Genomic DNA, 27,315 nt, shown 5'->3' with positions numbered 1-27,315 from the left:
CTGCACTCCCTGCCTCCATCCTGCCGCTTCCAGCCCAAATCCCGGGGAAATTTCTTCCCAATATCTTGGGCATGGCAGAAGAAGGAAATTAAAGCCCTTCTGTGTGTTTTTTGCTGCCCGTGCTCCCCACCCCTCAGCCCTGCCTCCCCCACGCCCCCAGGGAGCCCCATGGATGTGGCTCTTCCACCTTTCCACATTGACTTCCCATTTCATCCGTCCGGCAGCCCAGGAGTGATGCCGAGGGCGGGGGTTCTGCCCTGCCCAGCACACCTGGAGGGTTGGAGGCACCTGTGCCAGCCAGCGCCCTGGTGGTCCTGGGGTCCGCCTTGGAGTGACCCTCCTGCGGTGTCAGAGTCACGCTGGGGCCACCCGTGCTCCTCATCCCGGGAGGAAGGCTGGCTATAAAAAGCCCGTCGCCATCCCAGCCTTTCTGCGGGACAACCGCATCCCTCAGGGCTGTAATTTCCCAGGTTTATATTTAGCGGGGCAGGGGTATAAAAGAGGCGCCGGCCGCGCTTCCCCGAGGCTGCCGGAGCCGCGGGTGCCGCTCTCTGTGGCCATGGACACCTCGTACCCAAGGGAGGAACGGTGGCCCCCCAAGCGGGGGCCGCCCCCCGCCTCCCCCGCGCCCCGCGACCACCTCGTCTGGGCCATCTTCAACACCCTCTACATGAATTTCTGCTGCCTGGGCTTCGTGGCGCTCGCCTTCGCCATCAAGGTACGGCACCGGAGCGCTCGGGGCTCCGCGAATCCCTCCCACCCCCAAGGGATGCCCAAGGAGGCACCGAGCACTTGGGATAACTCCCGAGCGGGCTGGGGCGGGCAGATCCCAACACTCGCCATAGGCGGGTGACACCTGCCGCTGGTGAATCCTCCCTGCTTTTCCTGCCCCTGATTCCGGGGGTTACGGGACAGCCTTGGACAACCACAGCCCCCTGCCCACCACCCGAGGAGCTGCTGCTTGATCCTAAAATATGCCATGGGAGCTGTGATGCCTCCTCTACCCCCCGGCAGGAGCAGGTCCAGCCGTGGAAAGATGGGGACAAGCAGGGAGCAGAGTCAGAGCCTCCGGGGGAAGCAGGAGGGAAAATCCCAGCTCCAGCTAGACTAGACTGGGATAGAGAGATGGGGACAGACAGGGGCTGGAGCCAGCGAGGCTCTGGATGAAGCAGGAAGAAAAACACAAGTGGGAAAGGATGAAGGGCTGGAGGGAAGCAGGAGCAGCCTGGGATGGAGGGATGGATGGATGGATGAATGGATGGATGGATGGATGGATGGATGGATGGATGGATGGATGGATGGATGGATAAATTGAGAGTTGCAAGACGGACAAAGCCCTAGGGCTGCAGGAGGGGCAGTGGGAAGGGCTGAGGGAAGGGGGCTGCGGGAAGGGCTGAGGGAAGGGTCTCTCCTCGGCTGTTGCAGGCTCGGGACCGGAAGGTGTCCGGGGACGTGGAAGCCGCTCGGCACTTCAGCTCCAAGGCGCGGTGCTACAACGCGCTGGCCACGGCGGGCAGCGTGCTGCTGCCCCTCCTGCTCGCTGCCCTCATTGTCACCGGTGTCATCCACCTCTCCAAGCTGGCCCAGGACTCTGTCGGCTTCTTCACCTACCAGTTCAGCGGGAGCGACGATGAGGACCAGTGACTGTGGGAGAAGGGCTGGTGGAACCTCCTCTGCATCGCTGGTTGCCCCCCTCAAAAGGCCACCACCCCTCTCTGCACTCCGTTCCCCACTCTGCTGTGAGGGCACAGTTATTTTTGTTTATCCTGTGGGTTTTTTACTTCCCATTACCCTGTGTGAAGCCCCAGCTTCCGTGGTCGCTATTTAAATCATTAAATCCTTCACACAGCACGAGTTTCTGCGTGTGGAAAGGGACAGGGGGTGCCAAACAGAAAACATAAACAGGGATTTTGGGCTCGGATTGAGCTCCTGGCAGCCAGGAGACACTGTCATTCCCACGGCTTTTAGGGCTACCTCTGGCCACCGGGACTCTCAGGACTGAGGAGGGGAGGAAGCAGAGAGAATCCTGAGCCTCGTGGGGGCAGGGTGAAGCAAATGAGGTGTCACGTCCCCACCCCAAAGGGAAGCTGAGATCCGCAAACTCATTACAGCAACACAGACATCCCCAGCCAGGCCAGGGGGGAAGTTGGGATGCTCCCAACTGCTCCCTGCTCCCCCTGCCTGGGCTGGAGACGGCTCATTTTGGGACTAGAGGATCCCTTTTTTGGGGATAAACCTCCTTTATTGACAATTAGCCCTGGCTCAGAGGGAAGCTGTATCCCAGCCGCATCCAAATCCCAGTCCCGGCGCAGTGCACAGGGCTGGGGACAGCGAGGTCCCTTTGTCGTGCCAAGAGCTGCCGCTAATTAGGGGCTGGTGGCTCTGATGAGGCCGGAGCGGGACCCAAGTAATTACACGGCAGCGGGAGAGTCCCTGCTCCAGCCCTAAGCATTCCCAGATGCTTCGGGACACGGAGCAGCCGCGGGGCTTTTTATAAACCGGGCCGAGATTCCTGGGGTTGGTTTGGCCAGGACAGACCCCTCGGGGCAGGGAACGCCTTCGGCATTCCCTGCTCCTAGCCCGGGGACGGGGAGGGCGTGGAGGGGAGGATGCTGTGCAGCCCAGAGTGAGGGGCTGCGGGTACCATGCAGGCACAGGAATTCCTCGGGGATTTCCTTGGGAAACGCCTGAGCAAACCCACAGCAGCTCTTTGCTCGCTGCTCAGGCACAGAAAACGTTTGTCACCATCTGACAGGATAATAGTACAGATCACCGATGTCCAGGCTTCCTGCAGCCCTTCAGATGCCAAGTGAGAGAGGATTCAACTCCAGAGCTGCTTGAAAAGAGAGGGAATAACCTAGATAAGGGTTTAAAAACGTGAGGGATGTTACACACTAAATAACAGGAATGGAGCTGTGTGCTGCCCACATGGGGTTAAAAGGCTTCCAGCTGCATTTTTGGAGTAACATTTAATGCCAAAACATCCTTCATGAGGAATGATCACTGGCTGAGCCCCTTGAGCCCATGGAGCAACACATGGGGGAGGCAAGGACCGAGGCAGGACATGCCAGAGATGCTAGAGTCGGGATCCTGGAGTCAGGAATGGGTTTCCTTCCAAACACAAATATGCTGAGAGCATAAACAACTCTGAGTGTTTAGCAAACACTTTCAAAATGGTAATTTTCAGGCTTGGTTTCTCTTCCTGTGTTGAGTAAGAGATGTGTGGAGGGGAGTGGGGGGCTCAGACATGGTGACAGCTCCAGCCATGGTGACAGCTCCAGCCACTGACTCCCACAAGGACAGGTGAGGCAAATGCCTCCTGGTACAGCCTGGAACCCCCTTTCTGCCACCAACATCCCAGATCTGCTGCTCCAGGGGGCAACACCTGGATCAGCCAGGGTTTAGGGGGTCCTGCTGGGTGACCTCTGGATCCATCCAGGTGCTGTGGGGAAGGAGACGCTCTGCCCTGCAACAGAAAAGCTTTGTGTGAGAGATGGGAATGGTTTCTTCCCAAATTATTTCAGGGAGCAGATCCAGGCACCGCTGCCATACCTTCCCACAGAGGAAAGTGCTGTCCTGACTCCAGCACAGCTTCCAGGGGAGATGCTGGAGGGTCCTGGGAAGTCTCAGTCACTTCCATCCTGATCTCCTCCCTAGTGATGGTGACCTCCAGTCTGTTGCCCAAGTAGGAGATGCTGGAGATTTTCAGCTTGGTGATATCATCGGGAAAAGCAGGATCGAAGAGAAGGCTGGACCTTGTGATCCTGGACAGGCATGAACATGTCAGGGTGGGAGCAGCAGGAGCCATGGAGGAGCCCAGCTCCAGGTGGGGGAGCAGCCAACTCTCCAGGCTCTCATGCACATCAGAGGAGGCTGGAGAGGTCCTTGGTGCATCCAGGGATCTCTGGGCAAATCCTGAACACTCTGATGGAGCACCTGGTGAGGAGCTGTGATTCCACAGCTCACCCCAAGACATTCCTGTCCCATACCAGTCCCACAGTTGGGGCCTGGACTTTCCATGAGGTTAGAATTAATATTTAGGGGGAAAAAAATAGCAGCTCAATTCCCTGTTCCAGTTCAGAGCTTGGCTCCAGCAGCAGTTGTGCTGGGAATGCTCTGCTCCTCTCAGAGCAGGTGACCCTCAGCAACCACCTCAGCTCCCAATCCCGTGGGCTGGAGGGCTGGAAGCCCAGCACAGCTGGAACAATGGGATAAACATCCTGGCTCTCCCTCCATCCCTGAGCCACAGCCAAGCTGCCTGTGTGGGCGTTGGCTTGGGGTGAGGAAAAACAACGGCCCCTCTTGTCCCTGACCCAAATCCTGGCACTCCAGAGATCTCCACAACCAGCTCCAGAGCACTGGGAGGGCTCCAGGGAGGCTTGGGGGCCTGGAGAGCCCCAACACTGCACAGGATCTGTGACCTACGGCAGGAAAAGTGGGAGCATGGCTGCACAATGTCACGGCCACCTCTGGAATTTGGCTAGAGCCCCAAAGCTGTGGCTGGAGCCTGTGACACGAGGGGCCTGACCCAGCACACCCACCTGGAGCTTGGCCAAAGCTGAGATTTCCAGCTGGGAATTCGGCAGCTCACACCCAGTCCCACTGGGGAACAGTGGCTTTTCCAGCTGGGAATACTGCAGCTCACACCCAGCTCTGCCAAGGAATGGGGTGGGTTTCCCAGCAGCTCTGGCCACACACATGGAGTGAAAACACATGGTTAAGGCTGGAATTTTTCACTGGGAATCCAAAGCCTTGACCCAGCCTCAATTAAACCAGGAATAGGCTGAAGAGACAGTGGCTCCAGGGTGGAAACCACCACAGCTCTGAAATTACATGAACAGCTCCACACTTTCCCAGGATATTTTAAAGCTGAGGTGATCCCTGCTTGGCACCTCACTCCAGGGAGGCTCCCAGAGCCACATGTGAGCAGGGAGGCCACAGGGAGGCTGCAGGAGGTGTTTCCTCACCACATACAAAGGAGACAGGATGATATTGCTGCTGAACCACAGAACAGGCTTAGGGAATGGCATTTTGGTTCCCAAATGTGACCTGTAATGAGCCTCTTACCCATTCCCAACTTGGCTCCAGCCAAACAGGGACATTTTAAGGGACGAGTGGCTGCTTGGGAGTTAAAAATGACACAACAGGTCTCACCTGAACCCCGTGAAGCCGAAGAGGATGACCTGCAGGAATCCTCCCATCCCTGTCAAGAAGTTCACAGCTCCTGACCCATCCGAGTTCTCCACCCAGACCTGCTCCAGCACGAGAAGGAGATGATGCAGGAGTTGACTTGGGATGCTCCAGGCAGTTCTGTGGGTCTCAATCCCATTGTCACCTGCCTGGCAGCAGGAGGGATCTGCAGCCCTGCCACTCACCTTGAAAGGCTCCGTGATGTTGCTGAAGCACTTTTCCAGCTGGCTCCAGGCTCTCTGCAGCTCCTTCAGCTCCAGCCAGCCCACGGCAAACATGCTCTGCCGGAGAGAGAACATTCCCAGTGCACACCCCAGCTCTGCACTGTGCCCTGGATGGAGACACCCCTCTGGGTGAACCCAGGTCTGCTCACCCAGGTCATGGCTGGCCCCGCCGGGTCAGTGACGGGCTCGTACATCTCCAGGTCGTTCCTCCTCACCTCGGCACTCATGGGGTGCATCAGTGGGAACCCCAGCAGCACCACATCTGCCTGTTTCACTGGCTCACCTGGGAACAGGGCTCGTCAGACACGGAGCAGCTCCCAAATTTCCTAGGTTTTTGAGCTCAGTGGAAGAAAAATCCAGTGAAGCAGGAAAATATGAGGTTCTCAACCCCTGGTGCAGTTAGGGTTCTACTTCATCAGGTTATCTTAAATAAGCAAAGCAGCTAATATTTAAAAAGTTATTTATTACAAAGCACATCTTGTTACAAAGCAGGAGTCTCAAAAGGCAAATGCAAAAAGCAAGGCAAATGCAGTGGCAATAAGCAAATGGCTAAAAGCCACAACTCTCCTCACTACATAGTCTTATATAGGATTTTTCTAACAAGCTAAGACACAAACTCAGACCACCTCTCCTTAACCCATTAGAATTCTAGTTTCTTAGCACACCAGGTTACGTATAGAGCTACGCATACACTCTGTCTTGTTCTATCTGAAAAACGTAAGCAATATTCTTACCGTAACTCTATTATGTCTAAGCACTGTCTACAACTGTGGGCCTGGAGCCTCTATTGAAGATATCAGTATGTTTTCAACTTTCACTAGAACTTGAACTACTACTGTGGAATCCAGACCTTTCACTTACTAAAAGCATTAGAACTCACCCTAGAACTTACTGACTTACTTCTTCTTAAATGTCTGCTTTATGTGTGTGTGGCTTATTATACTTCAATCCATCCCAAGGCTTTAATTCAATCCCTGACTCACTGACTCCAACAGGAAAAGCACCCCAAGCCCAGCTTGTTGCACATTTCTTCATTTGGCATTCCCAAGTCTGCACCAGTTGGAATTCTGATCCTTTCTGGATTAAAAGTGTGATCCATGCTGCCTCCGTGGGCTGCTGCCATTGCCTCCCCACTCACCTGGGCTGTAGCCATCGTACTCAGGGTGGTATTTCCTCTCCTCATCAAAGGGCACTTTGATTCTCCTGGCACGGTGCTCCCACTCCTCCGGCGCCGGGAGCAGCAGGTCCCGAGCCATGTCAGTGGCAAAATTTAAGCTGGAAAGAAGGAGGAACAAGGTTTTCTCTCAGGGATGGGTGATGATGAGAGGAGAGAGGGGACAGAAGAACCTGCAGAAAAGGCTGATGTGGAAGAAAAAGGGACAGAGATTGAGCCAGAGATAACAGCTTCCATCACAGAGCTGGGAGCCCATTCCCCTGGGCTGTGGGTGTCTCCAGCTGGCTAACAGCAGAGACACCCCATGGAATGCCAAGGGAGAAGAATGGAGATCCCTCTCAGCCTCACGTGGGCACTGAACTGGTTGGAGGAGCTGAGGGAGCCCCCACTCTTCCTCTGACTGCAGAGGGATGACACAGACACAGAGAGGGGTGTGAGGAGAGGGAGGAAGAATCCCCTCGGACTGCTCCCATCCCTGCAGAGTGCCAGGTGGAAGAGCAGAGAGACAGGCTGTGCCTCCAGGTGCTCCCTGGATGCATCCCAAGCGTTACCTGCGCCGGGCCACGGCATTGGTGTAAGCAGAGTTATCGACCTGGCTGTGGTACTCGTCTGGGGGCATGACACCTGGGGGGACAGGAGGGGACATGGCACCTCAGCACACCCAGGGCTGCCGTGGTTTGGGTTTCCTTAAAGCTCATCCAGTTCCACACCCCTGCCATGGGCAGGGACACCTTCCACCAGACCATGTGGCTCTAAATCCCTGCTTTCTGCCCCATTCCCTTGGCAGAGGCACCTCTGATGTGGTAGAGCTGCTCCTCCTCACTCCACACCATCCTGCTGCACCAGTACTGAGCCACGGCTTCCACCAGCTCCCAGCCCCCGTCCTCCTGGAACAGGTTCTGGTCCTGGGGGAAAAACAGGGACGTGAGGGAGAAGGGAGAGTCCACCAGAGCCAAAGTCAGCAGGAGGATAGAGAGGAGCTCTGAGGAGAGGGAGGGAGCAGGAGGAAAGACTGGCCTGGTTTGAGCCATCAGGATGCTGAGATGCCCACAGGAGCAAGGACAGAGAAGGCAGAGCTGCAGGAGGGAGCCTGTGGAGCAGAGTTCCTCAGGGAAGGGACAGTGACAGCCTCCAGGTGTCCTGGCACCAGGATATCAGACGGAGCACCCTCCCTTTACCTGCGTGGTGCAGTAATACTGCTCGAAGGCCATCAGGACATCCCCGGTGACATGGATTTCCTGGGCTCCGTAGATCTCCTCAGGACACACCTCCCTGCCAGTGGCTGCGCTCTCCCACGGGAATTTCACGCCCTGCCAGGAGAAGGCATCCATGAGCACATCACCTTCTGCTCTGCCCCTCTGTAACAGCCCCGTGTCCCGGTGCCACCCTGTTGCCATTTTGATACAATAAATTGTATTGAAAAAGTAGTAAACCTTAGTAATCGACATTAGTTGACATTAGTAGTAGTTAGGCTAAGGCTTAGTAGGCCACATGTAACCTGCAGATGAACTTTACAGCAAATTTTGTAATGTAAGCAGTGTAGTTGAGAAATAATTACTTATCTTAAGGAGTGTATCCATTTATCTAGGGAATGTACCTTTTGGCAGAATCTTAAATGTCAGAGAGATTATGGTACCAGGTATCAAGAATGAAGTAAAAATTTGTTAAGATGAAGAAATCATGTAAAGAAACATATAAAAACCCTGTGAATTTTCTGTCAAATGGGGCTCTGTCTCTGGACGCCAGTCCACAGGCTCCCGGGCCCTCAATAAAGCACCGCATAAACGACCTCGGTTGTTTGTGTTTTCTTCGGATCGGGCAACAACCCCATCCCGGTGTCCCGGTCCCACCCCATCCCGTTGTCCCGGTGTCCCGGTGTCCCGATCCCACCTCGTAGCCCTGCTCCTGCGCGTTGCGCCTGGCGCCCTCCAGCGTGCGGATCCGGTACTGCAGGATGGCTCGGGCAGCCTCGGGATACAGCAGCAGGATATTCGGGAACATCCAGGTGTCCTGCGGGGCCGCGGGGCGGGATTGGCGGCAGGGAAGCATCCAGATGCTCCCACCAGCTCCACCTTTTAAGTACACCCTCATCCCGATGGCAGGACTACCCATCCCTTCTGAAGGATAGCCTGCTGCATCCCGATGGAAGGACGGAGTCTCCTCCACCCCCCTGGCCGTGCCAAGCCCCCAGGGCAGCACAGCCCCTTTCACCTGGTCCCAGAAGACGTGTCCCCAGTAGTCCTCGCCGCGGGTGCCGTTGGCCAAGCCGCCGGGGCTGATGCCGTGGAAGGGGCCCGCGGGGCTGTGGCGGGGCGGGACGGCGCTCAGCAGGTAGTAGAGGCAGCCGTGGAGCGCCTGGCGCAGGGCCGGGGGTCCGTCCAGCTGCACGGAGCAGCCGCGGCGCAGCGCGGCCCAGGAGCGGAGGTGGGAGCGGAGCAGGGACCCCGTGGCCAGCAGCGACAGCCCCGCGCTGTAGCTGCGCTTCGCCTCCTGCTCGCTGCCGGCCACGGCCGTCAGGAACTGCCAGCAGCGCTCCCGCTCCCCCCCGGACAGCGTCAGCCACTGCGGGACGGGGGTCCACAGCATGTGCACGGTGGGACGGGGGCCCCCCTCCACCTCGGGAACCAGCGTCTGCCCGTAGATGTAGCTGGGGGAGACGGGAAGCGATGGAGGAAGGTGTTTCTTCCCAATATCCCGTCTAACTCTACCCTCTGGCAGGAAGCCATCACTAATGGTCTCCGGTCCCAGGAGTCCCGTTCTAAAGGTCATCTCCTACAAATCTCCCGTTTGCCCAGCCTCGCTTCTTTGGAATCACATCTAGCCTCTGTCCCCTTCATGGCTCTCACAGATCAGAGTGAGAGATAATTCTGGAGTTGCAAGTAACAAAAATGTTTCTATGCTTAATTTCAGGGGTTTTTTATAAACCTGCCGGGACGAAGCAGGTGTGCAGAAGCCTCCACACCTCTCACCATTCCAGTCCCACATCCCTCCCCATTCCAACCCTGCTCCAGCCTTACATCTGCAGTTTATCCCTCAGGGCAGGGACCCCACTGCCCACACTCACTGCGCTCCCTGGAAGTCTGGCCCTGGGGTCAGGTCCAGGTCCTGGCTCTGGGGCACGAACAGGCTCTGGAGCTGGATGGTGATGGGATGTGTGGAGCTATCCAGGCGCTGGATGGTGATGCTGGAGACCATCAGGTGCACCAGGGAGTGGTGGGCGTAGAGCTGGTGGGTGGCCGTGTAGCCAGGTGACTGAATCGTGTGGCTGAAGGTCCCTGTAAGCACAGCCTGAGCCACCAGCCTTTGGAAACATTTGGATTCTGACCTCTGTCCTATCTGCTAACTCCTACTGGCCAAGGAATTGCTTTTCCCAGCTTCAGATCCAGTTGTGGACTGCACAACACCGCTGAGAGCGAGCATGGCCAAGCTGCTGAGGGATGGTTCGTGCCACCCAACATTTGACCGTGCTTAAAGAGCATCTGCCGAGCCTGGCCCCAGCAGGGACAGAGCGACAGCCTGAAAATCACTTATTTCCACACAAAAGGGGAATTTTCCGCCTGTTCCAGAGGAACAGTACCCCGAGGCGAATGGAGAATGTGGAGAAGGAAGAAGCGGCAAAAGCAGAGAGAAGCGAAGCTCTGGCGGGGGAAGAGCCCCTGCTCACCTGTCCAGGTGTTGAGGGTGAAGCTCTCGGCCGGGCAGGGAGCTGCGGGCGCTGCCATGCGCAGCCCCAGCGGGCTGGGGACATCGGCGCGGTGCGTGTCCCCCGCCGCCCCGCTGTACACGCCGGCGGCGTGCAGGATGTCCCGGAACACGCGGGTGCCCAGGAAGGCGTTGGTCAGCGTGGGCAGCAGCCGCGGGTCCCCGGGCAGGGCCGTGGCCGTGAACACTCCCTCGCCCTCGGCCATCGCCGCCGGCCCCACTGCGGAGCCGCAGGGACGGGACAGGTTGAGGGGACAAAGCTGCCCCGCTCCCTGTCACTGCCCCTTTTAGTGTCCCCTCTGGGCTCCTCCAGCGGTTTTCCCCCATCCCAGCTCCCTCCCAGCCCCGGGCTGCATCCCCTCCGCTCCTCCGCCCCATCTCCATCCTGACACCTCACGGGCTCCAGCACTTCCCAACCTCCTCCCTCTTCCTCCTCTGCTGTTTCTCCCAACACACAGAGCCACCTTCCCCATCTGGCCTCCTCTTCCTCCCAGTGCTGTTTCGTGACACTTTGAAAAGTTCCTAATACTTCCCCCTCTTCCAGCTCACTGCACCCCTCTGTTCCCCCTCATCCCTGCATCTCCAGCTCAGCTTCACCTTTCCATTCCACTGATTATACATAAAACTGTGTCATACATAAAATATACATAATATATGTCGTGTACAAACATATATATAATTATAGACTAAATATCTGTAAAGATACAGACACGTGTTAACAGCCCCTGACAAAAGGCAGCTGCAGCTGGCTCCTGGCAATGCCGGGCACAGGAAAAACACAGGAATGACGAAATGAGGCTCTGAGAGACTCCGAGCTGGGAATCCAGCCAGGGTGACACGGGGGCAAGGAGGGTGCCCAGCCCCCAAATCCCTCCCTGACAGCGGGGACGCTCAGGCTCAGCTCAGTTTCCTCGCTGAGACTGAACTGTGAGGAAAATCCTGCCTTGGGAAAGGGAAAAATCCCGACCCAGCCCAAGCCCCAGGGTGCGGAAGGGAGGAGGTGGGTCTTGCCTTCTGTCCCGGGGCTGAGCTGTGCAGGCGGGGAGAGGCTGTTCCAGGGAAGGACGGAAGTGGTCCAACCGAGAAAGAAGGAAGGAAATCGCTTTTTTTTCGTCTCCTTATAAAGAAATAGTTGGGAAAATGACCTAGGTGTTTGTTCAGCTGAGCTGCGGAGGGAGCGCGGCAGTCCTGGGGCTGCCCTGCGCCTGGGAAGGAGGAACTGAAAGAGGGAAACGAAGTCGGATGATTTCTGATCCCAAAGCCGCTGGCAGAGAGCCGGGTTAGCAGCACACCGCACTGACCTCCCGTGGCCCCAGCCACGCTCTGACCCTTCCCCTCAGGCCTGTTTCCAGGGAGGACAAAAATTCCATCTGGACTTTGGCTTTGGCAAGCTTATCCAAGTCCCTTTCCAGCTGTCCCACCCTGGTGGGTCAGGGATCCAGGAATGGAGCTGCAGCCGGGCACCACCTGCCCCAGTGTTCACCGGGATTATTTTATTTTATTTTATTTCAGGATTGGCATAACACATCTGTCCTGTGCTGTAAATCCATGGAAAAGCCCCCATGGAGCCTGGCTGGGACAGTCCTGCAGCTGCCAATGCCCCAGGGCTGTCTTGGGGAGACCCTGACAAAGGGCAGAGCCCGAGCAGTAACACTTGCTCCCGGCTCTATTCCATTGGTATTCCAGGGTCTAATCCCAACTGTGCCCCAGCAGGATTCATTTCCACTCTGGTTCGATCCTCACAACCAGCTGCTGATTCCAGCACAGGCTGAGTCTGTGGCAAGGGCAGGAATATCCATGCCCTGGAGAGCACCTGGGCATCCATCGGGGTTCTGGGGCACTGGATTCCTCCTCCAGCAGCCACTGGCACAATGGGACGAGCCGTTCCTTCCCCAGCTGATCCCAGGGGCACACACCCACTTCCCTTTATCAGAGGATTTGGAAATAGACAATTTCCAGGGAGTCCTTATCTCACTGAATGGTGTTTTGAGTGCTAAAAGCTTACAAAAGCCCACAGAAGAGGAGGTCCAAGGGAAGTTTTCCAAGGGAAAAGGCCCCTCCAAGAGGAGATCTTTGCTCTCCACCACAGCCTCTCAACGTCCCCCTCTGCTGGGTGGGGACAATTTTTTATCTCAGAGTCCTCGGCAGTGCTAAGAGGAAAAAAAAATCCCAAAACAATTAAGGGAAGAAAAATGAAGCAGAGAGCAATTTGGGAAAACCTGTCAGTGTCAGTCCGTCCCTCGCCGTGCCCTGGAGCTGTGCCGAGGAGCGCAGGGGGTGCAGCAGTGACAGTGACAAGGCGGGCAGCTGCAGAGCCAGGAGCAGCGGGATCGCCCTGCCAGCGCCATGAGGGGTTTCCAGAGGGGCTCCCAGCTCCTGGCAGCCGCACTCCGGATCAGCCGCGTCCCCCGGGCTCAGCTCCGCTCCCACCCCCCCGAGAACCCGCTCTCCCCGGCCGTGAGTATGCTGGGGTGCTGAAAGAGGGGGAACACCCCAGCTGGAGGGGCCCACACCCTCTGTGACACGGCCAAATTATTTTGGGAGGGGGTGGAAGGAAAAGGGGAGGGGGAGGAAAAGGAGGAATGTGCCCTCACGCTCCAGCCCACACCCCCACGGTGTCCATGCCCTGCTCCCCACCTTGGCTCCTGCTGGATTTTGTCCTTTCAGCCCCCTTTGGAACCTTTAGGGGTTCCCTGCAGCCCAGGGCGAGGGGCAGCAGTGACACTGGGGGTCCCTCAGGGACAGATCCAGAGCCTGTCCCCCTATCCTGGGACAGTCACCCCAAAGGGGTGTCCCCACAGGCAAGGACAGGAGCTGTCCCTCTGGCACTCCCCCTGTGGGGACAGTCCCCCCCAAACCATACCCTCCTGGGTGGGGAGAAACAAGCTTGGAAAAAGGAGCTTTCCACCAAAATCCTGTCGGTTCCCCCTCCACTGCCTTTCCAAGGAGCTGCAGGAGCCTGGAGAGGCTTTTTCCGGGCAAATAAATCAAAGAAAAGTGCCAGTGTGGGAGGTTAATGCTGTCCTGGTTGCACTGGGGAAACAAGGGGCTGCTGCTGGCTGCAATTCCCATCCCAAAGTCATCTGAAAGTCAGGAAAACTGCAGGCCCAGGCCACAGCCTCAAGGTCATGCACTGCTCCAGTGTCCCAAACAAATCTGGAGAGCACCAGCTCCATCCACTGCCAGTGGAAACAGCTCTGCTCCCCAAACCCCCCTCCAGAGCCCCAGGGGGGTGGAAAGGACTGGGAAGAGCTCAGGGAAGCAGGCTGGGTGTGGGGCCACCCTGGGAGCCCTGTGTGCCATGGCCCTGGCACTGCCATCCTGTGACTCCTGCTCCTTGTCCCCCTCAGGAACAAGCCATCGCCCTCGCCGTGATGTTCTCAGCTTTCCTGGGACCCACAGCCTGGGTGCTGGCCAACATCCACTACTACAGGAGCAGGCCAGAGTGAGGAGTGGCTCCCTGCTGAGAGAATCCCGAGGGACAGAGTCTTGCTGGGATGGAACCCCCCGAGCCTGCTCATTAAAATCCACCTTTGCATTCAACAATGGCTCACTGGCTTTGCTCCATCCCTGGGGGTGTTTGGAGGGAATGGTCCAGATCTCTGCTGTCCTGATGGCAGCATTCCCTCAAGGGCTGGCAGCAGGTTCCAATGAGAAGCCACGTTCCCTCTGGACCCTCTGTGTGCATCCACTCACCTCTCCCAGTGCAAGCAAGGAAGCCATTCCAAGGTAAATTCCTGGCAGGGAAACACTCAAAAGCTGCAAGTGACATTAAAAGGGTGCCACGGGCTGGGGGCTGCACACCTGCTCACTCCCCTCTCGGCAGGAAGGGCCTCACCACATCCCAAATTCCCTGTGCCAGAGAAGCAGTCAGCATGTGGAAAGTTTAGATAACAAGGGATACTTCCAGGTATCTTGGAAAAGCCTCTGGAGCTGTCACAGTTCCACAGCTCTGACCCTCATTCCCAAAGCAGCTCAGAGCTTCAGAGCCGGAGAGTGCTCCCATAGCACAGGAGCTGTTGGAATGCTCCTGGGAGAAGCTGTGACAATGACATTCTGGGTTTTAGATGCTGATATCAAGCAGCAACAGCCTCACAGCTCAGTGAACTCCAGTGGAGTTTTTTTTACTTCCTAAAGTGTAGTGACAGCCATGGGAATGAGGGCTGGATCAGACATGGCACTGGGAAGGAGACTTTAAGCCGTCTGTCCTCAGCTTTGAAATAAAGGGATCATTTTCCTGATTCAAACACTTATTTCTTCTCATGCTCTCCTGAAGTCAGTGAAAGTGCCTCCAGGAGTAAGCCTTGGGAGACAGGATGCAGCAGAATTGGGAAAATCAAACCCAGCAGCTGGACAAGGAAAAGGCAGGCACTGGGCACTGAATAACCCCCACCCAGGAGGGAATTTCAGCCAGAAGGGCCTGGAGAGCAGCAAGAGGAGGGGTGAGCAGGTACAGACTCCAGCAATTCCACTTTGTCCTATTTTCCAAGTTTGTCTCCCTTGTGTGAGGCCTCTCTGCACCAGTCTGACATCAGCCACATGCTCTCCTCTTTCTCTTGCTTAGTTAAGACAGGAAAAGCAGAAAAAAGACAAAAAATTCCCGCGGTGCCATTTGTTAATGACACCAGAGAACCAAACTGGTGAGGAAAGCTCCTGAATCCCAGCAGTGGCAAGGCCTGACTGTGGAAACACCTTTCTAAAGGAATCAGCAGCAGCTCAGCTGCCAGGGATGGAGATGACACAGAATTCCCAAAAAGGGAAGGCAGAGACGTTTATTCCGGCAATGCCACTGCACCTCACCTGAGCACAAAGCGTTGGTGAAAGACAACCACCCCCTCAAGTGTATGGACACACCCACTAACCAGGAATCCCAGAAAACCCTTGGATGGAGCAAACGCTCCCTCTGCTGCAGATGAGGAGAGGTGGAAGGAAGTGGGGCAAGTGGAAGAAGAGGATTTGGGGAAGATTTGGGGAATGCTGCCTCAGGCTGCTGCAGGGCAGGGGGAGAGGGCAGAGGGACAGGCTGTGTCCCCTAAGGCCATGACCCCTTGAATCCTGCACTAGGATCCCACCCTCCTGCAGCAGCTGGAGGCAGGAGGGAGCAGGAGTGATCCATCCCCCAGGAGGGAGCTCTGGGATCAGGGATCAGAGCAGAGGGAAAGCTCAGCTCGAGCACCAAAGGGTCACACAGCAAAAGGCCACGTCCTCGTCCTCCTGCTCGCCACATGCCAGGCTGCTCCAGCTCTGCCCACCCACCCCTCCAGGGACTCAGTGCAGTCAGTGGTCTGAGTGCTGCCGGCCTCAGGAGCAGCAGGAATCACTCCTTTATGTCAGGATGTCGTGGGCTTGGTGCTCCACCAGCATCTCCATGCTCCGCACGTCCGTGCACCAGAACTCCAGGCGATCCTTCATCCCCTTGATCTGTAAGGCAAGGCACAGGGACACAGTGCCTCAGCTCCTGGGAATGCCCACGGGCTCCTTCCCACACCTGAGAGCTCAAACCACTCCCCTACACACTGAGAAAGTGTGTGGAGCACCTCCCCATCCCTGGAAGTGCTCCACGCCAGGTTGGATGGGGCTTGGAGCAACCTGGGACAGTGGAAGGTGTCCCTGCCAATGGTAGGGGCATGGGATTGGATGGGCTTTAAGGTCCTTCCCAGCCCAAACCATCCTGGGATTCTGGGATTAACAGCTTCTACCAGAAAACCAGCAAGGTAATTGAATGCATCAAAGGAATTGTCTGCAGCTGGAATTCCAGGCACTCATTTTTGGGTTTGAAGGTAAAGACACCCTGCACAGTCTCCCTAAGTGTTACAAGGATGAATCTGAGCAGCTCAATAGCTCCATTATCATCCTGGACTTCCCTCTTCCCAAGAGGAACGTGCCTCCTACATCCCTGAAACTCCCAGAGGTTGTTTCATGCATTTAGGAATGAGGCCTGCATCCTTCTGGAAAACACAGCCATGGCTTCTGTGCTCCATGGTGTTTGTGTGGCTTTCACAGGGGACATGCCAGCCCTGTCCTGTCCCACCTCCTGGAAGGTTTCTGGGTGAAACACCCTGGGGCAAAGCTGAGCTTCCAGGAGGCTCATTCCCAAGCCATGACTCATCCCAGCCCCGGTGTCACTCCCAGGTCACCTCACCCCAGCCCAGCTGGAGCCAGTGGCCTTTACCTGCTGCAGGTCCAGCACCCGTGGCTGCACCCATGTCATGTGCACCCTTTTGTCCACCTCATCGATGCTGCCCTTCACCAGCCCCACTGAGAGCGCCTTCATCACCAGCAGCTCCACCTAGGAACACAGATAATCCTGGGAAATGACCCACATCACCCCATTTTCCCACTGAGATGATCTTCACATGAGATTCCCTCTGAATCCAAGGCAGCAGCTCTCATACTTTTCCTCTTTCAATAACACAACTGCCTCGAGGCTCAGCACCTCAAAATAGAGGTGTTCTTCTCCCTAAAACTGGATTTTAGGGTTTTTAGTTATTTTTCCCTAAAACTAGATTTATTTTTCTTTCTCTGAAATAAAAGGAAAAACAAGGCTACTGGAAAAAAACAAAAGAGCCCAACTGTCCCCAAGCAGCAGGTAGGAGTTGGTCTCTTCTCCCAGGGACTAACTGACAGGACAAGAGGAAACAGCCTCAAGCTGCACCAGCAGAGGGTCAGGTTGAACATTGGGAGGAATCTCTTCCTGGAAAGGGCTGTCAGGCATTGGAAGGGGCTGCCCAGGGAGGTGGTGGAGTCCCCATCCCTGGAGGTGTCCAAGGAATGGCTGGATGTGCTCTGGGCACAGGTTGGACTCTATGATCCCAGAGCATTTTTCCAGCCTAAAGGATTCTGTGTGGTTCAAGTCTATCCAGGCACTGCCAGAGCTCCAGAACCTGGACATTACCAAGGGTGTCTAACCCCAAGCTCACCTCGTTGACAGTGACTTTGGCACTCTTGGCAATCTCCTCGAAGGTGAGCTGGCGGTGGTTGGCCGGGCGGGTGAAAGTCATCTGGATTGAGGAAACAAAGCAAAAAAACAATCCCCCACAGGGTTTTAGGGATTCCCACAGCTCACAGAGCCTCCCCCAAGCTGCCCTACCCAGTCTCACTCTGCACTGGCAACTGCATTTCTCATGTTTAACCAAGATAATTCAAACAAGAATGTTTTACGACAGTGTGGTGTGTTGACAGCAGAGACTTCCAGTGACAGGAGAGGACTGTTTCGGTTATCAATCAGGAAAAGGACCCTCAGTCCTTGGGAAACAAATATGTTTAAACAAAGATGCTTTCTAAAAGCCTTTTTTTATCCTGGAATATACTCCAGACACCATCCTTGAAGGATTGCTCTCCCCCTCCTCCATATCACAGAATGGACACCTTCCACTATCCCAGGTTGCTCCAAGCCCTATTCTGCCTGGCATTGGACACTTCCAGGGATCCAGGGGCAGCCACAGCTGCTCTGGGCAACCTGTGCCAGGGCCTCACACCCTCACAGGGAAGACATTTTCCCCAATATCCCACTTAATCTTCTGTTAGAGAAGCCATTCCCACTTGTCCTGGCATTCCATGCAAGAGCCCCCTGGATCTAGGGACAAGCATCCCAGCACAAAGGTTTTCCTCATGGCACCTGCCTGTGGCTCCATCTACAGGCAAAATCCACAATGAACTTCCTGCATGCATGAGTTCCTGCAGGTGAGTGACCAGACACACTGAGCACATCCCAGCTCACCTCCATGAGACACAACAGCTGGATCTTCTGCAGCAGGAGCGCTTCGTTTGCAGCCAGGTCGGGCTGCGAGGGGAGAAAAGGCACCAGATCAGGTCAGGATCATATTTTCTACCCATCCTGGGGCACAACAGCTTTACATACAGGAAAAAATCCCTGGGAGGGCTCATCTGGGAGGAAGGAGGGCACCACAGGCCACCCACCAGCCAGGAATGGTTCTAGAAAACAATCCATGTACCAGTGAACTCACAAATCCACTGCCATGCCAGTGATTCCTGGTGGAGCCAGTGCAGGTAACATCCAGCATCATTGCTTTCCCTCACACTTCCCAGAATAGGAGGGAAAACCACTGTTTTCCACTGGAAGGATCCCAGAGGGAAGCCAAAAGAAAACTAATGATGTGTATCAAGGTGGAATAACCACCTCTAGGCTCCGATCAGAATTGTACCACTGCTCCAGAGCCAGGAATGAGGAAAAAGTGATTAAGAAAAAATCCACAGACTCCAAGTGTCAGGAGGAAATCCCAAGCCTGGTCCTTCAGCAGTCCCAGAGCCCTCACCTGCTGCCCCCAGGCTGACTTGAGGGCCTGGAAGGTCTCGACGTTGCCGCTGTTGAAGGCGAAGAGGGTGTCGATGAGCCACTGCCGGTCTGTGCTGCGCAGGGACTCCAGCACGGGGTGCATCAGCTGCAGGGGACAGGCAGGAGGGTGTCAGCAGGACAAAGCCAGCTCCTGGGGCTCCAGGGATGAAGCCACGTGGCAGCACTCACCAGCTCCCCAAAGTTGTAGACGCCTTCTCCCAGCAGCCCGGCCAGTCCCAGGGTGAAGGCTCTCTCCTGCTGCTCTGACACTGGGGAAAAAAAAAAACAAACAAAAAAATTTATTTGGCTGAAAAAAGACCCAAACCACAACTACTATGGATAAAAAATATACTAATAAAAAATAATTAGGAAGAAAAACAAAAGAAAAAAATATTTGGATAAAGCACCACTTCAAGCTCCCTCACCTACAATAAACTATTGCCTCATCTTCACCACACCCCCTGAAATTCAAGAGCTTGCAGCAACCTCAGCACAAAAGGGCTGCTTTTTGAATCAAGAATGAAGATTCTGGGGAACTGGAACAAACTTGTCCTTCTGGCAGGGGCATTCCCCCTTTTCCCTCAGTGCAACTCAGGAGCAGGTCCTGGGGGATCACTCCTCAGCCAGGCAGACCTCGGATCCACCACGGCACAGCCAAAACGACCGTGGAGGTTTTCCCACAGAGGGAAAACCTCAGGCAGGGCTCTTATTTGGGCTGGGGGGATGAAGCTGAGCGTGGCAAGTGGGATTTGCCCTGGAGAGGAGTCACCTGGCAGGTCCTTGACCTCGATGCAGCCCAGGAAGCGCAGCGCATCCTTGTAGTAGGCGGCGTGGTTGCCCACGGTCTGGTAGTACTTGCTGGAGAGGTCGTAGAAGCGGCTGTGCACCGATGTCACCCCAGGGAGGGTGTTCAGCATCTCCTCCACCTCCTCGATGGTCTCCTGGGAAGGACAAGACCTGGCTCTTACAGCTCTCAGTTCTGAGAATGGCAGCCTTCCCAAGGGATCCCCGGTGACATCCCAAAGCCACCATCACTCCCATCCTTCCCTGTGAGGGTGGTGAAGCCCTGGCACAGGTTGCTCAGAGAAGCTGTGGCTGCCTCTGGATCCCTGGAAGTGTCCAAGGCTAGGGTGGAGCAACTTCATCTACTGGAAGGTGTCCCTGTCCCTGACTGGGTGATCTTCAGGATCCCTCCCAACCCAAACCATTCCAGGATTCCATCACCCAAACCTATCCCTGTGCACTTGCTCTAAGAGAATCAAAGCAGCCCTGCCTGAAAAAACATCATTTTGGGTTTAAAAGATGGTTTTAAAACCAGCCAAGGATGCTTTGCTCAGACACTACCACAGGTCACCGTGAGCAGCTCCCACATCCTGGTGAGCTCACAAGCCCCTCAGGCCCGGAGCTGGGATAACCAAGGAATGTCACAGCACCCCAAAACTCCCCATCTCAGGCCACCCCTCACCTTGGTGACCTGCAGGTCCCCAATGTTGAGCTTGAGGGCCCCAATGGCTGTTTTGCACAGGATCACGGCCTCGTCGCTGCTCTTCACCTGCAGGGGCACAGGGAGAGTTCAGAGGGTCACCTGCAGCCAGGTGTGCCCCAGGGGCTGGATAAATGTCACTTGTGACCATATCCCTGCATTCAAATCCCTGAGGAAAGCTCTTCTCCAGCACAGGTGACACACATGTCAGTGACTCTTTGCTTGGAGGCAAACACACTGAGAGCAACTTCCAACGTACCTTTTCCCGGGTCTTCTCCAGAAAAGTCAGGGCCACATTGGGATCTGGAGAAGAGGGGAAAATAGATTTAAATGAGCAACTCTCATAGAGCTAAACCTCACCTACCAAGACACCTTTGGCAGGATTCCTGAAGGCTGGAATATGGGTTTTCCACGGTGTACCCTCAACCTGCAGCAGGTGTTGCCAGGTAGGCCACCCTTTTCCTCACCAACCACTCCTCCAGGGAAGCTGTGGACTTCCTGCTCCAAAAATCAACAATAACTTAAACTTTTTAATCTTTTTAAGCCAGCACTTTCCCTTCCTGACACAGCAGAAGCACAACAACTTTCCATCCAAGACTGACTCATCCCTGGCCACATTCCAGAGGTAACAACAGGACAGGGAAGAGGGGAGGACACACACCTGTCATCTGCCGGACCACGTGCAGGATAATCTCCACCAGGGACAGGGGGTTCACCCTGCAGGGAGCAGCTCAGAGTCAGCACGGGTCCCCCAAGGCCCCCAGGTGACCCCAAGCCCTCCAGGTGACCCCCAGTAACTCACCTGTGCTCAAACTCGCTGATGAAGTTCTCATAGAGCTGTGGGGACAAGGACAGGGACACTCAGGGCAAAGGACACCCCTGTCAGAGCTTCTCACCATATTTCCTCTCTATTCCAGCTCATTTCACCATTCCTGGAAGTGCTGGACAGGGCTCTGAGCCAAGTGGGCTAATAGTGGAAGGTGTCCCTTCTAGGGAGGTGGAACATGATGATCCTCTCTTCCAAACCAGACCATTCCAGGAGTCTATGATTTTTCCAGAAAATTGGGCATCCCATACAGAAGATTCAGCACTGCTCAGAACCCAGAACTGCTCATTTTACCTAATTCCGTACAGGCTTCCTCCAGTGAACATTCACCCTGCACTTACAAACCTCTTGCTAAAATATGGAACGAAAAAATAAAATACCCCCACAACTCCCAAAAATAAATTTTTTAGGTGAGTGAAGTAAAGAATAACTTTGAAGCTTCTGAACCCAAGACATTCGTGCAAACACCCCGGGAGCTGAACCCACCCTGATTAGTAAATCTCTGAGAGAATTAGGAAAGAGAGAAGCCAGAGGCTGAGTCTTTCCTGGAAAGCGCCGCTCACCTTGATGAGCCCATCTCCCTGGGCGAAGCAGGGGTCCTGCACGAAGTCCAGCACCTGCAGAGTGAGCTGGTGCCACAGCCTGGGGACACAGAGCACCCCCGTGAGCCCGGCCGGGACCGGACCGCGGGCCGGGACCCCTGACAGGGACAGCCGCGGCCGGAGTCACCTCCCGGGCCACAAGCGAGGCGGCTGAGGGGACGCGGCCCAGCCGGGCCCCGCGAGGGCTCCTGAGCCGCGCTCGGCCCCGGGAGCCGGGCAGGGCGCTCCCCCCGCACCCCGTCCCCGCTCACTTCTTGTTGTAGAGCTCCTCGAGGCGGTGCCACACGGCGGCCTGGCCCGGCCCCGCGCTCTGGCTCTGCTGCAGGAAGCCCGGCACGTCCTTCATGGCGGCGGCGGGGCCCGGACGGAGCCGGGGCCGGGACCGGGACGGGGCCGGACGGGACCGGAGCGAGGAGGCCGCGCCGTCCCCGCCGTGCGCACTCACTTCCGGCCGCGCGGGGCACGCCGGGTACCGTAACGCCCCGCGCCCGCCGCCGCCGCGCACTCGCCCCGCGCCGCTCCCGCCGCGCCCCGCCGCCACCGCGGCAACGCCGCCCACGCCGCCGGGCCGCGGGCTTTCCCCCGCCGCCTCTCCCCGCGGCCGCGCCGCCGGACGGGCCCCGGGAGCGGTGAGCGGCGGCGGGCGGCGGGAGCGCGGGCGCGCGCGCTCGCGGCAGTGCGGTAGCGGCCATGGAGCGCGGGGCGCGGGCGCTGCTGGCGGCCGGTGAGCGGCGGGGCCGGGGGCAGCCCCGGGAGCGCCGGGCCGCCCCCAGCACCGCTCTGCTCTCTTGCAGCCTGGAGGAGCCTGTGGGAGCGCGGGCCCGGCCACGGCCCCCGGGGCGGCGGGGATGGGAAGCGGCTGGCCGGCGGCGGAGCCGGGAGGTGGGTGCGGAACGCCCGGTGAGGGGAGGGTGGGATCGGTGTTGGGGTGGGATGTGCTGCCGTGAAGGAGGGTGTCCCGTCTCCGTCTGAGCAGGGATAGCGCTCTGTGAGCCAGGATCTGCCAGGGAAATGTCAGTGTTTCCAGGGCCGTGGGTTCGATCTGACAGGGCAGAGCCGCGTCCTTGTGACAGCGGGGAAAGGCAGGCTCACATCCCTGGGAAAGCACTGCCACATCCCTCTGACAGCGGGGAAAGGCAGGATCACATCCCTGGGAAAGCACTGCCACATCCCTCTGACAGCAGGGAAAGGCAGGCTCACATCCCTGGGAAAGCACTGCCACATCCCTCTGACAGCGGGGAAAGGCAGGCTCACATCCCTGGGAAAGCACTGCCACATCCCTCTGACAGCGGGGAAAGGCAGGATCACATCCCTGGGAAAGCACTGCCACATCCCTCTGACAGCGGGGAAAGCGGTGCAGGGACGCCTCCTTAGGGAGTCAGTGTTGCACATCCCAGGGAAGGCAGTGTTACATCCCTTGGAAGGCACAGCCACGTCCCTGTGACACCAGGCTAAGGCAGTGCAGTGTCTCATCCTTGGGAAAGCAATGTCGTGTCCCTGCAAAGGAACTGTCACATCCCAAGGAAGGCAGAGCTGGCCACGCTGAGGCCTGGAGACACTTCCAGCTCCATCCTTGCTCCAGGCTTGCCAAGCTCTCCTGGCTCTCCCTATGCCTGGTCTGGACTGTGCACAATGCCCTGCTCCAACAGCACTAATTTTCTAGGAGAAGCTGTTCCCTGCTGATAATGGCTGTTCCCGGACTGCTAATGACTGTTCCCAGATGATTATGGCTGTTCCCAGCCCAGCTGGGCACAGAGCTGTGATTCCTTTGGACAAGGACACACAGAGCCCAAGGGGGGAGCAGGGAAATGACAGTGTCTGTCATCACTCTGAGAGAAACTTGTTGAACTTAGGACACAGCAGGGTCTCCTGGATCCCAGAGGAGTGTAAATCAGCACTGAGACTGGTGATTCCCAGTAGATCCAGCTTTGTGTCCATTCCTGTCCAAAAAAAAAACCCCTTTCACAGGAATACTGGTGATTTGATATTTTAGATCCACGTTAGAAATTACAGAGGGACGTGTCTGCTCCAGGGTTTGGGTCAGCCAGGCTTTCTCCTAGTGAAGCCCGAGCACAATCCTTCCCAGGGAAGAACTTTCTGTGGAATTTTTGGGCGATTTTCTCCCCACTGAGCAGAAATCACTGTCACTTCTCTCAGTGCTGTGCTTCCCCCTGTGCCGAGCAGGATCCAAGGCTCCAGGCCCTTCTGTCTGAGCGCAGCTGCCAGAGCGCTTTGGGACAGGCGGGGAGGTGACAAGGACAAGCAGCAGCTCACCTTGAAGGACGTGGCCCAGCTGCTGCGGAAGAAGGAATGTCGGCGCGTGGTGGTGATGGCCGGCGCCGGGATCAGCACGCCCAGCGGCATCCCGGACTTCAGGTGATGCCTCCAGCCCCTGTGTCCTTGGAGGGCTGAGGTCTTGTCCGTGGAAAGGGTGATCAAACATTGGAAGGGCTGCCCAGGAAGGTGCTGGAGTCACCGTGCTCGGAGGTGTCCAAGGAATGACGGGACGTGGCACTCGGTGCTCTTGTTGACAAAGTGATGAAGCTTCACAGGTTGGACAGGTTGATGCTCTTGGAGGTCTTTTCCAGCCTCATTGATCCTGGGATTCTGTCTCCAGCTCAGGTCCCACTGCAGCCCCTCTCACTCCCCCTGTCCCCGCAGGTCCCCCGGGAGCGGCCTGTACAGCAACCTGGAGCAGTACGACATCCCCTACCCCGAGGCCATCTTTGAGCTGGGGTATTTCTTTGTGAACCCCAAGCCCTTCTTCACGCTGGCCAAGGAGCTCTACCCCGGCAGCTACCGCCCCAACTCCGCCCACTATTTCCTCCGGCTGCTGCACGACAAGGGGCTGCTGCTGCGCCTCTACACCCAGAACATCGACGGGCTGGAGAGAGGTGAGCTCCCTCTCCCCATCTCCACCAGGACTGGAGGGGAGAAGCAGGACTGAGGAGATGCACACAGGGAGGCTCTGGCTCAGTCCTTTCACACACACTGTATTCCAGCGGCTGGGATCCCTCCTGACAGGCTGGTGGAAGCCCATGGCACCTTTGCCACAGCCACCTGCACGGTGTGTCGGAGGAACTTCCCTGGAGAGGACTTCAGGGTGAGTGAGCCCAGCTGGGCATCAACACAACAAACACAAGGAGGCATTAATTATTATAGTAATGACAGGTCCAAACCTGTTATTTGCCCTCAGAGGCAAGAGGTTTATGGAGGAGACCAAGGTTGGGGGTTGAGCATTGCTCTGAGGACATGTGGTGGTTCTGAACCCCTGTGACAGGCAGGCTGGGGCCTCTCCTCTCAGGGGGACAGGGTCCCTGTGACAGGCAGTTTTGGGGTCTCTCCCTTCAGGGAGATGTCATGGGGGACAGGATCCCCCGCTGCCCTGTCTGCACCGGAGTTGTCAAGCCTGACATCGTGTTCTTCGGCGAGGAGCTCCCACAGCGCTTCCTCCTGCACCTCACAGACTTCCCCATGGCAGACCTGCTCTTCGTCATCGGGACATCCCTCGAGGTCTGGGAATAAGGGATAGCCCTGGGACAAGGCATATGGAAAACAGGGCCTGAAAGGACTCCAGAGAGGGGAGAGAGAGCTTAGAGAAGGCAAGAAAATGGGTTAGGGAGGTGAAAGTTGAGCTGGAGAGTAAGAAATAAAGTGGAGGTGCCCTTAGAGACCCTCTGGAGACCAGATGGGCACGTGGAGAGCTGAGGAAAGGCCACCAGGTAGCTGGTGGCACTGTGACCTGCTCAGAGCGGGGTTGGCTGAGCAGTTCCAAGCTGAGCGTGCGGGAGGCAGTGCCCCTGGCAGGTGAGTGTCCCTGGTTCCCTCAGGTGGAGCCCTTTGCCAGCCTGGCCGGAGCCGTGCGCAGCTCCGTGCCCCGGGTGCTCATCAACCGGGAGCTGGTGGGGCCCTTCGCCTGGCAGCAGCGCCACGGGGACGTGGCACAGCTCGGGGACGTGGTCGGCGGCGTCGAGACCCTGGTGGAGCTGCTGGGCTGGAAGGAGGAGATGCAAAAGCTGATCCAGAGGGAGAAGGAGAAGGTGGGAAGTGGCTCAGAGCCCCCAGCTCCCCCCTCAGCCCCTGTGTTCCCTGTGCTGAAGTTATGCAAGGGAGTGAGTTTGTGCTTACTGGGGTCATATTGCACAGAAAAGTGTAAAACAACCCCAAACCAACCCAAGCCTGAGTGCTGTTGTGAAACAACACTGTAGGCTGAGTGTGTCTGTGGTAGATGGGAAGGCATGGATCTGCCAGTCCCAGATGAATTAGGAACATGGAAAAGGACAGGATTTGAGCTGAAAGCAGTGACCCCTTCAGAGACTGACAAGCTTCCAGTTACATCACCTGGTGTGTGATCTGTTTGTGCACAAGCCCTGTAGCTGTAGCTGGAGGTGCAGATTCCAGGGGGTGGGAGTAAGCAGACAGGAAATCCCCTTGGCCAGCAGTGCCAGGTGTGAGGCAGCAGAGCTCCACACAAAACTGCAATGTTCCACAGGCAGCACTTCCCTCAGCTGTGAGGGGCTGGAAACTCTCACTCCCTACAGTCATGGCTGTGCTTCCACTTCCAGAGGTTCTCTGGAGCAATAAGCAGTAGGAGAGAGGGAAGGGAGGTTCCAGTTGTGCTGAGAGCCAACCAGTGCTGCCATGGCCAGACAGGGAGTGGGGTTCCAGCTCCTGCTCCACTTGGCAGAGATGAATCCTTAAATAGACTTTTTTCCCCACCATTCTCACATCTGTAACCTCCTGAGATCTTCAGGAGCGAGAAATTGCAGGGGAACAAGTTTGTAATTACTCAGAGCTCAGTGCTGATGTTAATTACTACATTCCTTTATACCACTGGGAAGTTTTTTCCACATTTGACATCAAACACAGCTGTATTTTTTAGGTATACATTGTCCAAATGTGATTTCATAAAATCTGGCTTCAAGATTCCAATTGTAGCATCCAGGTTGTTCTTACTTCCCTCAGATTACGTGTCAGGAATGAACAGGAATTCTCAGGCTTTTGGCCAGGTTTTTGATTTTTCAGTACCAACATTTTGGGGACCAGCCAGCCCTTGGCATCATGATTGTGCTGCTCTGAATCCCTGAGGGATAATACTAATGCAACAGTGATGGAGGAAAACTGGCTGCTTGGAGCAACCTGGACTAGTGGAAAGTGTCCCTGTCCCTGGCCAGGGGTGGGACTGGATGACCTTTAAGGTCCCATCCAAGCCAAACCATGCTGGGATTCCAGGATTCTGTGAAACCTGTGGGGATGGTACTGGAATGTCTGGTGCTCCCTGGCAAGCACTGTGGTCTCTGTTTGCAGCTGGATGCCAAGGACAAGTAGGAAGGTGCTCCTGTCACCCCTCAGGACGTCACTTGAGGACATCCAGCCATGAGTGTCACCAGCAAATGCCTGAGGGCCTGGGGGCTCTGCCATCACATCCAATGAGCTCCGTGTCTGTGGCTGGCTGTTTGGATCTCCCTCCTTCCAATCCATCCATCCATCCATCCATCCATCCATCCATCCATCCATCCATCCATCCATCCATCCATCCATCCATCCCTCCCAGAAACCTTCAAAGGCACTGCTTCCATGGATCTGGAGCTGGAATGCTGTGAAGGTCAGGCCAGGACAGACTGGAGAGTGTTTTCCAGCTCCCACTGGGCTGAGCATGCAGTTCCTGTCACAGCTCCTCCCCAGCCACTGTTCCCTTGGCCATGATCCTCAGCTGCTGCAGGCAGTGTTTAGTCTTCCATGAAATCTCTGCTAATCAGGGGACAAGCCAGGGGCGGGGGGGCTGCCCCCTATTCCAGCCCAGGCTGTTGGGGGGGCA

At 56.4% G+C, this 27,315-nt stretch overlaps 4 protein-coding genes and 1 long non-coding RNA gene across 8 annotated transcripts; 3 read left to right on the top strand and 2 right to left on the bottom strand.

Annotated features, from left to right (window-relative positions):
• The first annotated feature begins 237 nt into the window (after positions 1-237).
• Positions 238-2,123, top strand: IFITM5 (interferon induced transmembrane protein 5). Its single transcript, XM_079308775.1, has 2 exons — positions 238-718; positions 1,426-2,123. Exons 1-2 carry the CDS (start codon positions 560-562, stop codon positions 1,642-1,644), a joined length of 378 nt encoding a protein of 125 aa, XP_079164901.1. The 5' UTR covers positions 238-559; the 3' UTR covers positions 1,645-2,123.
• A 95-nt stretch (positions 2,124-2,218) lies between these two features.
• Positions 2,219-10,567, bottom strand: PGGHG (protein-glucosylgalactosylhydroxylysine glucosidase). The gene is made up of 13 exons (XM_079308762.1): positions 10,253-10,567; positions 9,653-9,863; positions 8,800-9,235; positions 8,479-8,598; positions 7,767-7,898; positions 7,382-7,493; positions 7,140-7,212; positions 6,553-6,689; positions 5,564-5,697; positions 5,376-5,471; positions 5,155-5,252; positions 3,553-3,764; positions 2,219-3,466 (listed from the first exon to the last, which is right to left on the bottom strand). The coding sequence occupies exons 1-13, from the start codon at positions 10,494-10,496 to the stop codon at positions 3,402-3,404; spliced, it is 2,070 nt and encodes a 689-aa protein (XP_079164888.1). The 5' UTR covers positions 10,497-10,567; the 3' UTR covers positions 2,219-3,401.
• Positions 10,568-12,457: 1,890 nt separating this feature from the next.
• On the top strand, positions 12,458-13,838 carry LOC306803399. Its single transcript, XR_013774618.1, has 2 exons — positions 12,458-12,747; positions 13,641-13,838. It is a non-coding gene; the product is annotated as an uncharacterized lncRNA (long non-coding RNA).
• Positions 13,839-15,036: 1,198 nt separating this feature from the next.
• PSMD13 (proteasome 26S subunit, non-ATPase 13) lies at positions 15,037-21,961 on the bottom strand. Of its 2 annotated transcripts, none has more exons than XM_079308764.1 (13): positions 21,749-21,960; positions 21,459-21,537; positions 20,872-20,906; positions 20,731-20,786; positions 20,329-20,372; positions 20,052-20,138; positions 19,356-19,527; positions 18,776-18,855; positions 18,567-18,692; positions 18,011-18,073; positions 17,211-17,291; positions 16,463-16,579; positions 15,037-15,711 (listed from the first exon to the last, which is right to left on the bottom strand). In XM_079308764.1, the coding sequence occupies exons 1-13, from the start codon at positions 21,841-21,843 to the stop codon at positions 15,616-15,618; spliced, it is 1,131 nt and encodes a 376-aa protein (XP_079164890.1). In that variant the 5' UTR covers positions 21,844-21,960; the 3' UTR covers positions 15,037-15,615. The 2 variants fall into 2 exon arrangements, with proteins under 2 accessions (XP_079164890.1, XP_079164889.1); XM_079308763.1 differs by lacking the exon at positions 15,037-15,711 and adding an exon at positions 16,193-16,394 and having other exon boundaries at positions 16,428-16,579; positions 21,749-21,961.
• Positions 21,962-21,983: 22 nt separating this feature from the next.
• SIRT3 (sirtuin 3) lies at positions 21,984-26,986 on the top strand. 3 transcript variants are annotated; one of them, XM_079308767.1, is made up of 8 exons: positions 21,984-22,126; positions 22,292-22,379; positions 23,682-23,873; positions 24,159-24,391; positions 24,500-24,600; positions 24,849-25,010; positions 25,328-25,537; positions 26,805-26,986. In XM_079308767.1, the coding sequence occupies exons 3-8, from the start codon at positions 23,827-23,829 to the stop codon at positions 26,823-26,825; spliced, it is 774 nt and encodes a 257-aa protein (XP_079164893.1). In that variant the 5' UTR covers positions 21,984-22,126; positions 22,292-22,379; positions 23,682-23,826; the 3' UTR covers positions 26,826-26,986. The 3 variants fall into 3 exon arrangements, with proteins under 3 accessions (XP_079164893.1, XP_079164891.1, XP_079164892.1); XM_079308765.1 differs by lacking the exon at positions 21,984-22,126 and adding an exon at positions 22,168-22,221 and having other exon boundaries at positions 26,805-26,983; XM_079308766.1 differs by lacking the exons at positions 21,984-22,126; positions 22,292-22,379; positions 23,682-23,873 and adding an exon at positions 23,929-24,049.
• Positions 26,987-27,315: the final 329 nt, after the last annotated feature.

This window comes from Erithacus rubecula, assembly GCF_903797595.1.
Source record: "Erithacus rubecula genome assembly, chromosome: 6".
Classification (NCBI taxonomy): domain Eukaryota; kingdom Metazoa; phylum Chordata; class Aves; order Passeriformes; family Muscicapidae; genus Erithacus; species Erithacus rubecula.
This window is presented reverse-complemented; position numbering and strand designations above follow the sequence as displayed.

Bases quoted from the DNA above. Each gene is read 5' to 3' on its own strand.
- IFITM5 (XM_079308775.1), top strand. From the start codon at position 560: ATGGACACCTCGTACCCAAGGGAGGAACGGTGGCCCCCCAAGCGGGGG. The intron at 719-1,425 runs GTACGGCACCGG...CGGCTGTTGCAG, and splicing joins CGCTCGCCTTCGCCATCAAG to GCTCGGGACCGGAAGGTGTC.
- PSMD13 (XM_079308763.1), bottom strand. From the start codon at position 21,843: ATGAAGGACGTGCCGGGCTTCCTGCAGCAGAGCCAGAGCGCGGGGCCG. The intron at 18,856-19,355 runs GTGACTCCTCTC...TTTTTTCCCCAG, and splicing joins CGAGGTCAAGGACCTGCCAG to TGTCAGAGCAGCAGGAGAGA. The intron at 16,395-16,427 runs GTGACCTGGGAG...GGCTGGGATGAG, and splicing joins TCCAGCTGGGCTGGGGTGAG to TCATGGCTTGGGAATGAGCC.
- PGGHG (XM_079308762.1), bottom strand. From the start codon at position 10,496: ATGGCCGAGGGCGAGGGAGTGTTCACGGCCACGGCCCTGCCCGGGGAC. The intron at 9,864-10,252 runs GTGAGCAGGGGC...CTGTGCTTACAG, and splicing joins CACCCTCAACACCTGGACAG to GGACCTTCAGCCACACGATT. The intron at 5,253-5,375 runs GTGAGTGGCAGG...GTGCTGGAGCAG, and splicing joins ACATCACGGAGCCTTTCAAG to GTCTGGGTGGAGAACTCGGA.
- SIRT3 (XM_079308765.1), top strand. From the start codon at position 22,188: ATGGAGCGCGGGGCGCGGGCGCTGCTGGCGGCCG. The intron at 22,222-22,291 runs GTGAGCGGCGGG...GCTCTCTTGCAG, and splicing joins GCGGGCGCTGCTGGCGGCCG to CCTGGAGGAGCCTGTGGGAG. The intron at 24,392-24,499 runs GTGAGCTCCCTC...ACTGTATTCCAG, and splicing joins CATCGACGGGCTGGAGAGAG to CGGCTGGGATCCCTCCTGAC.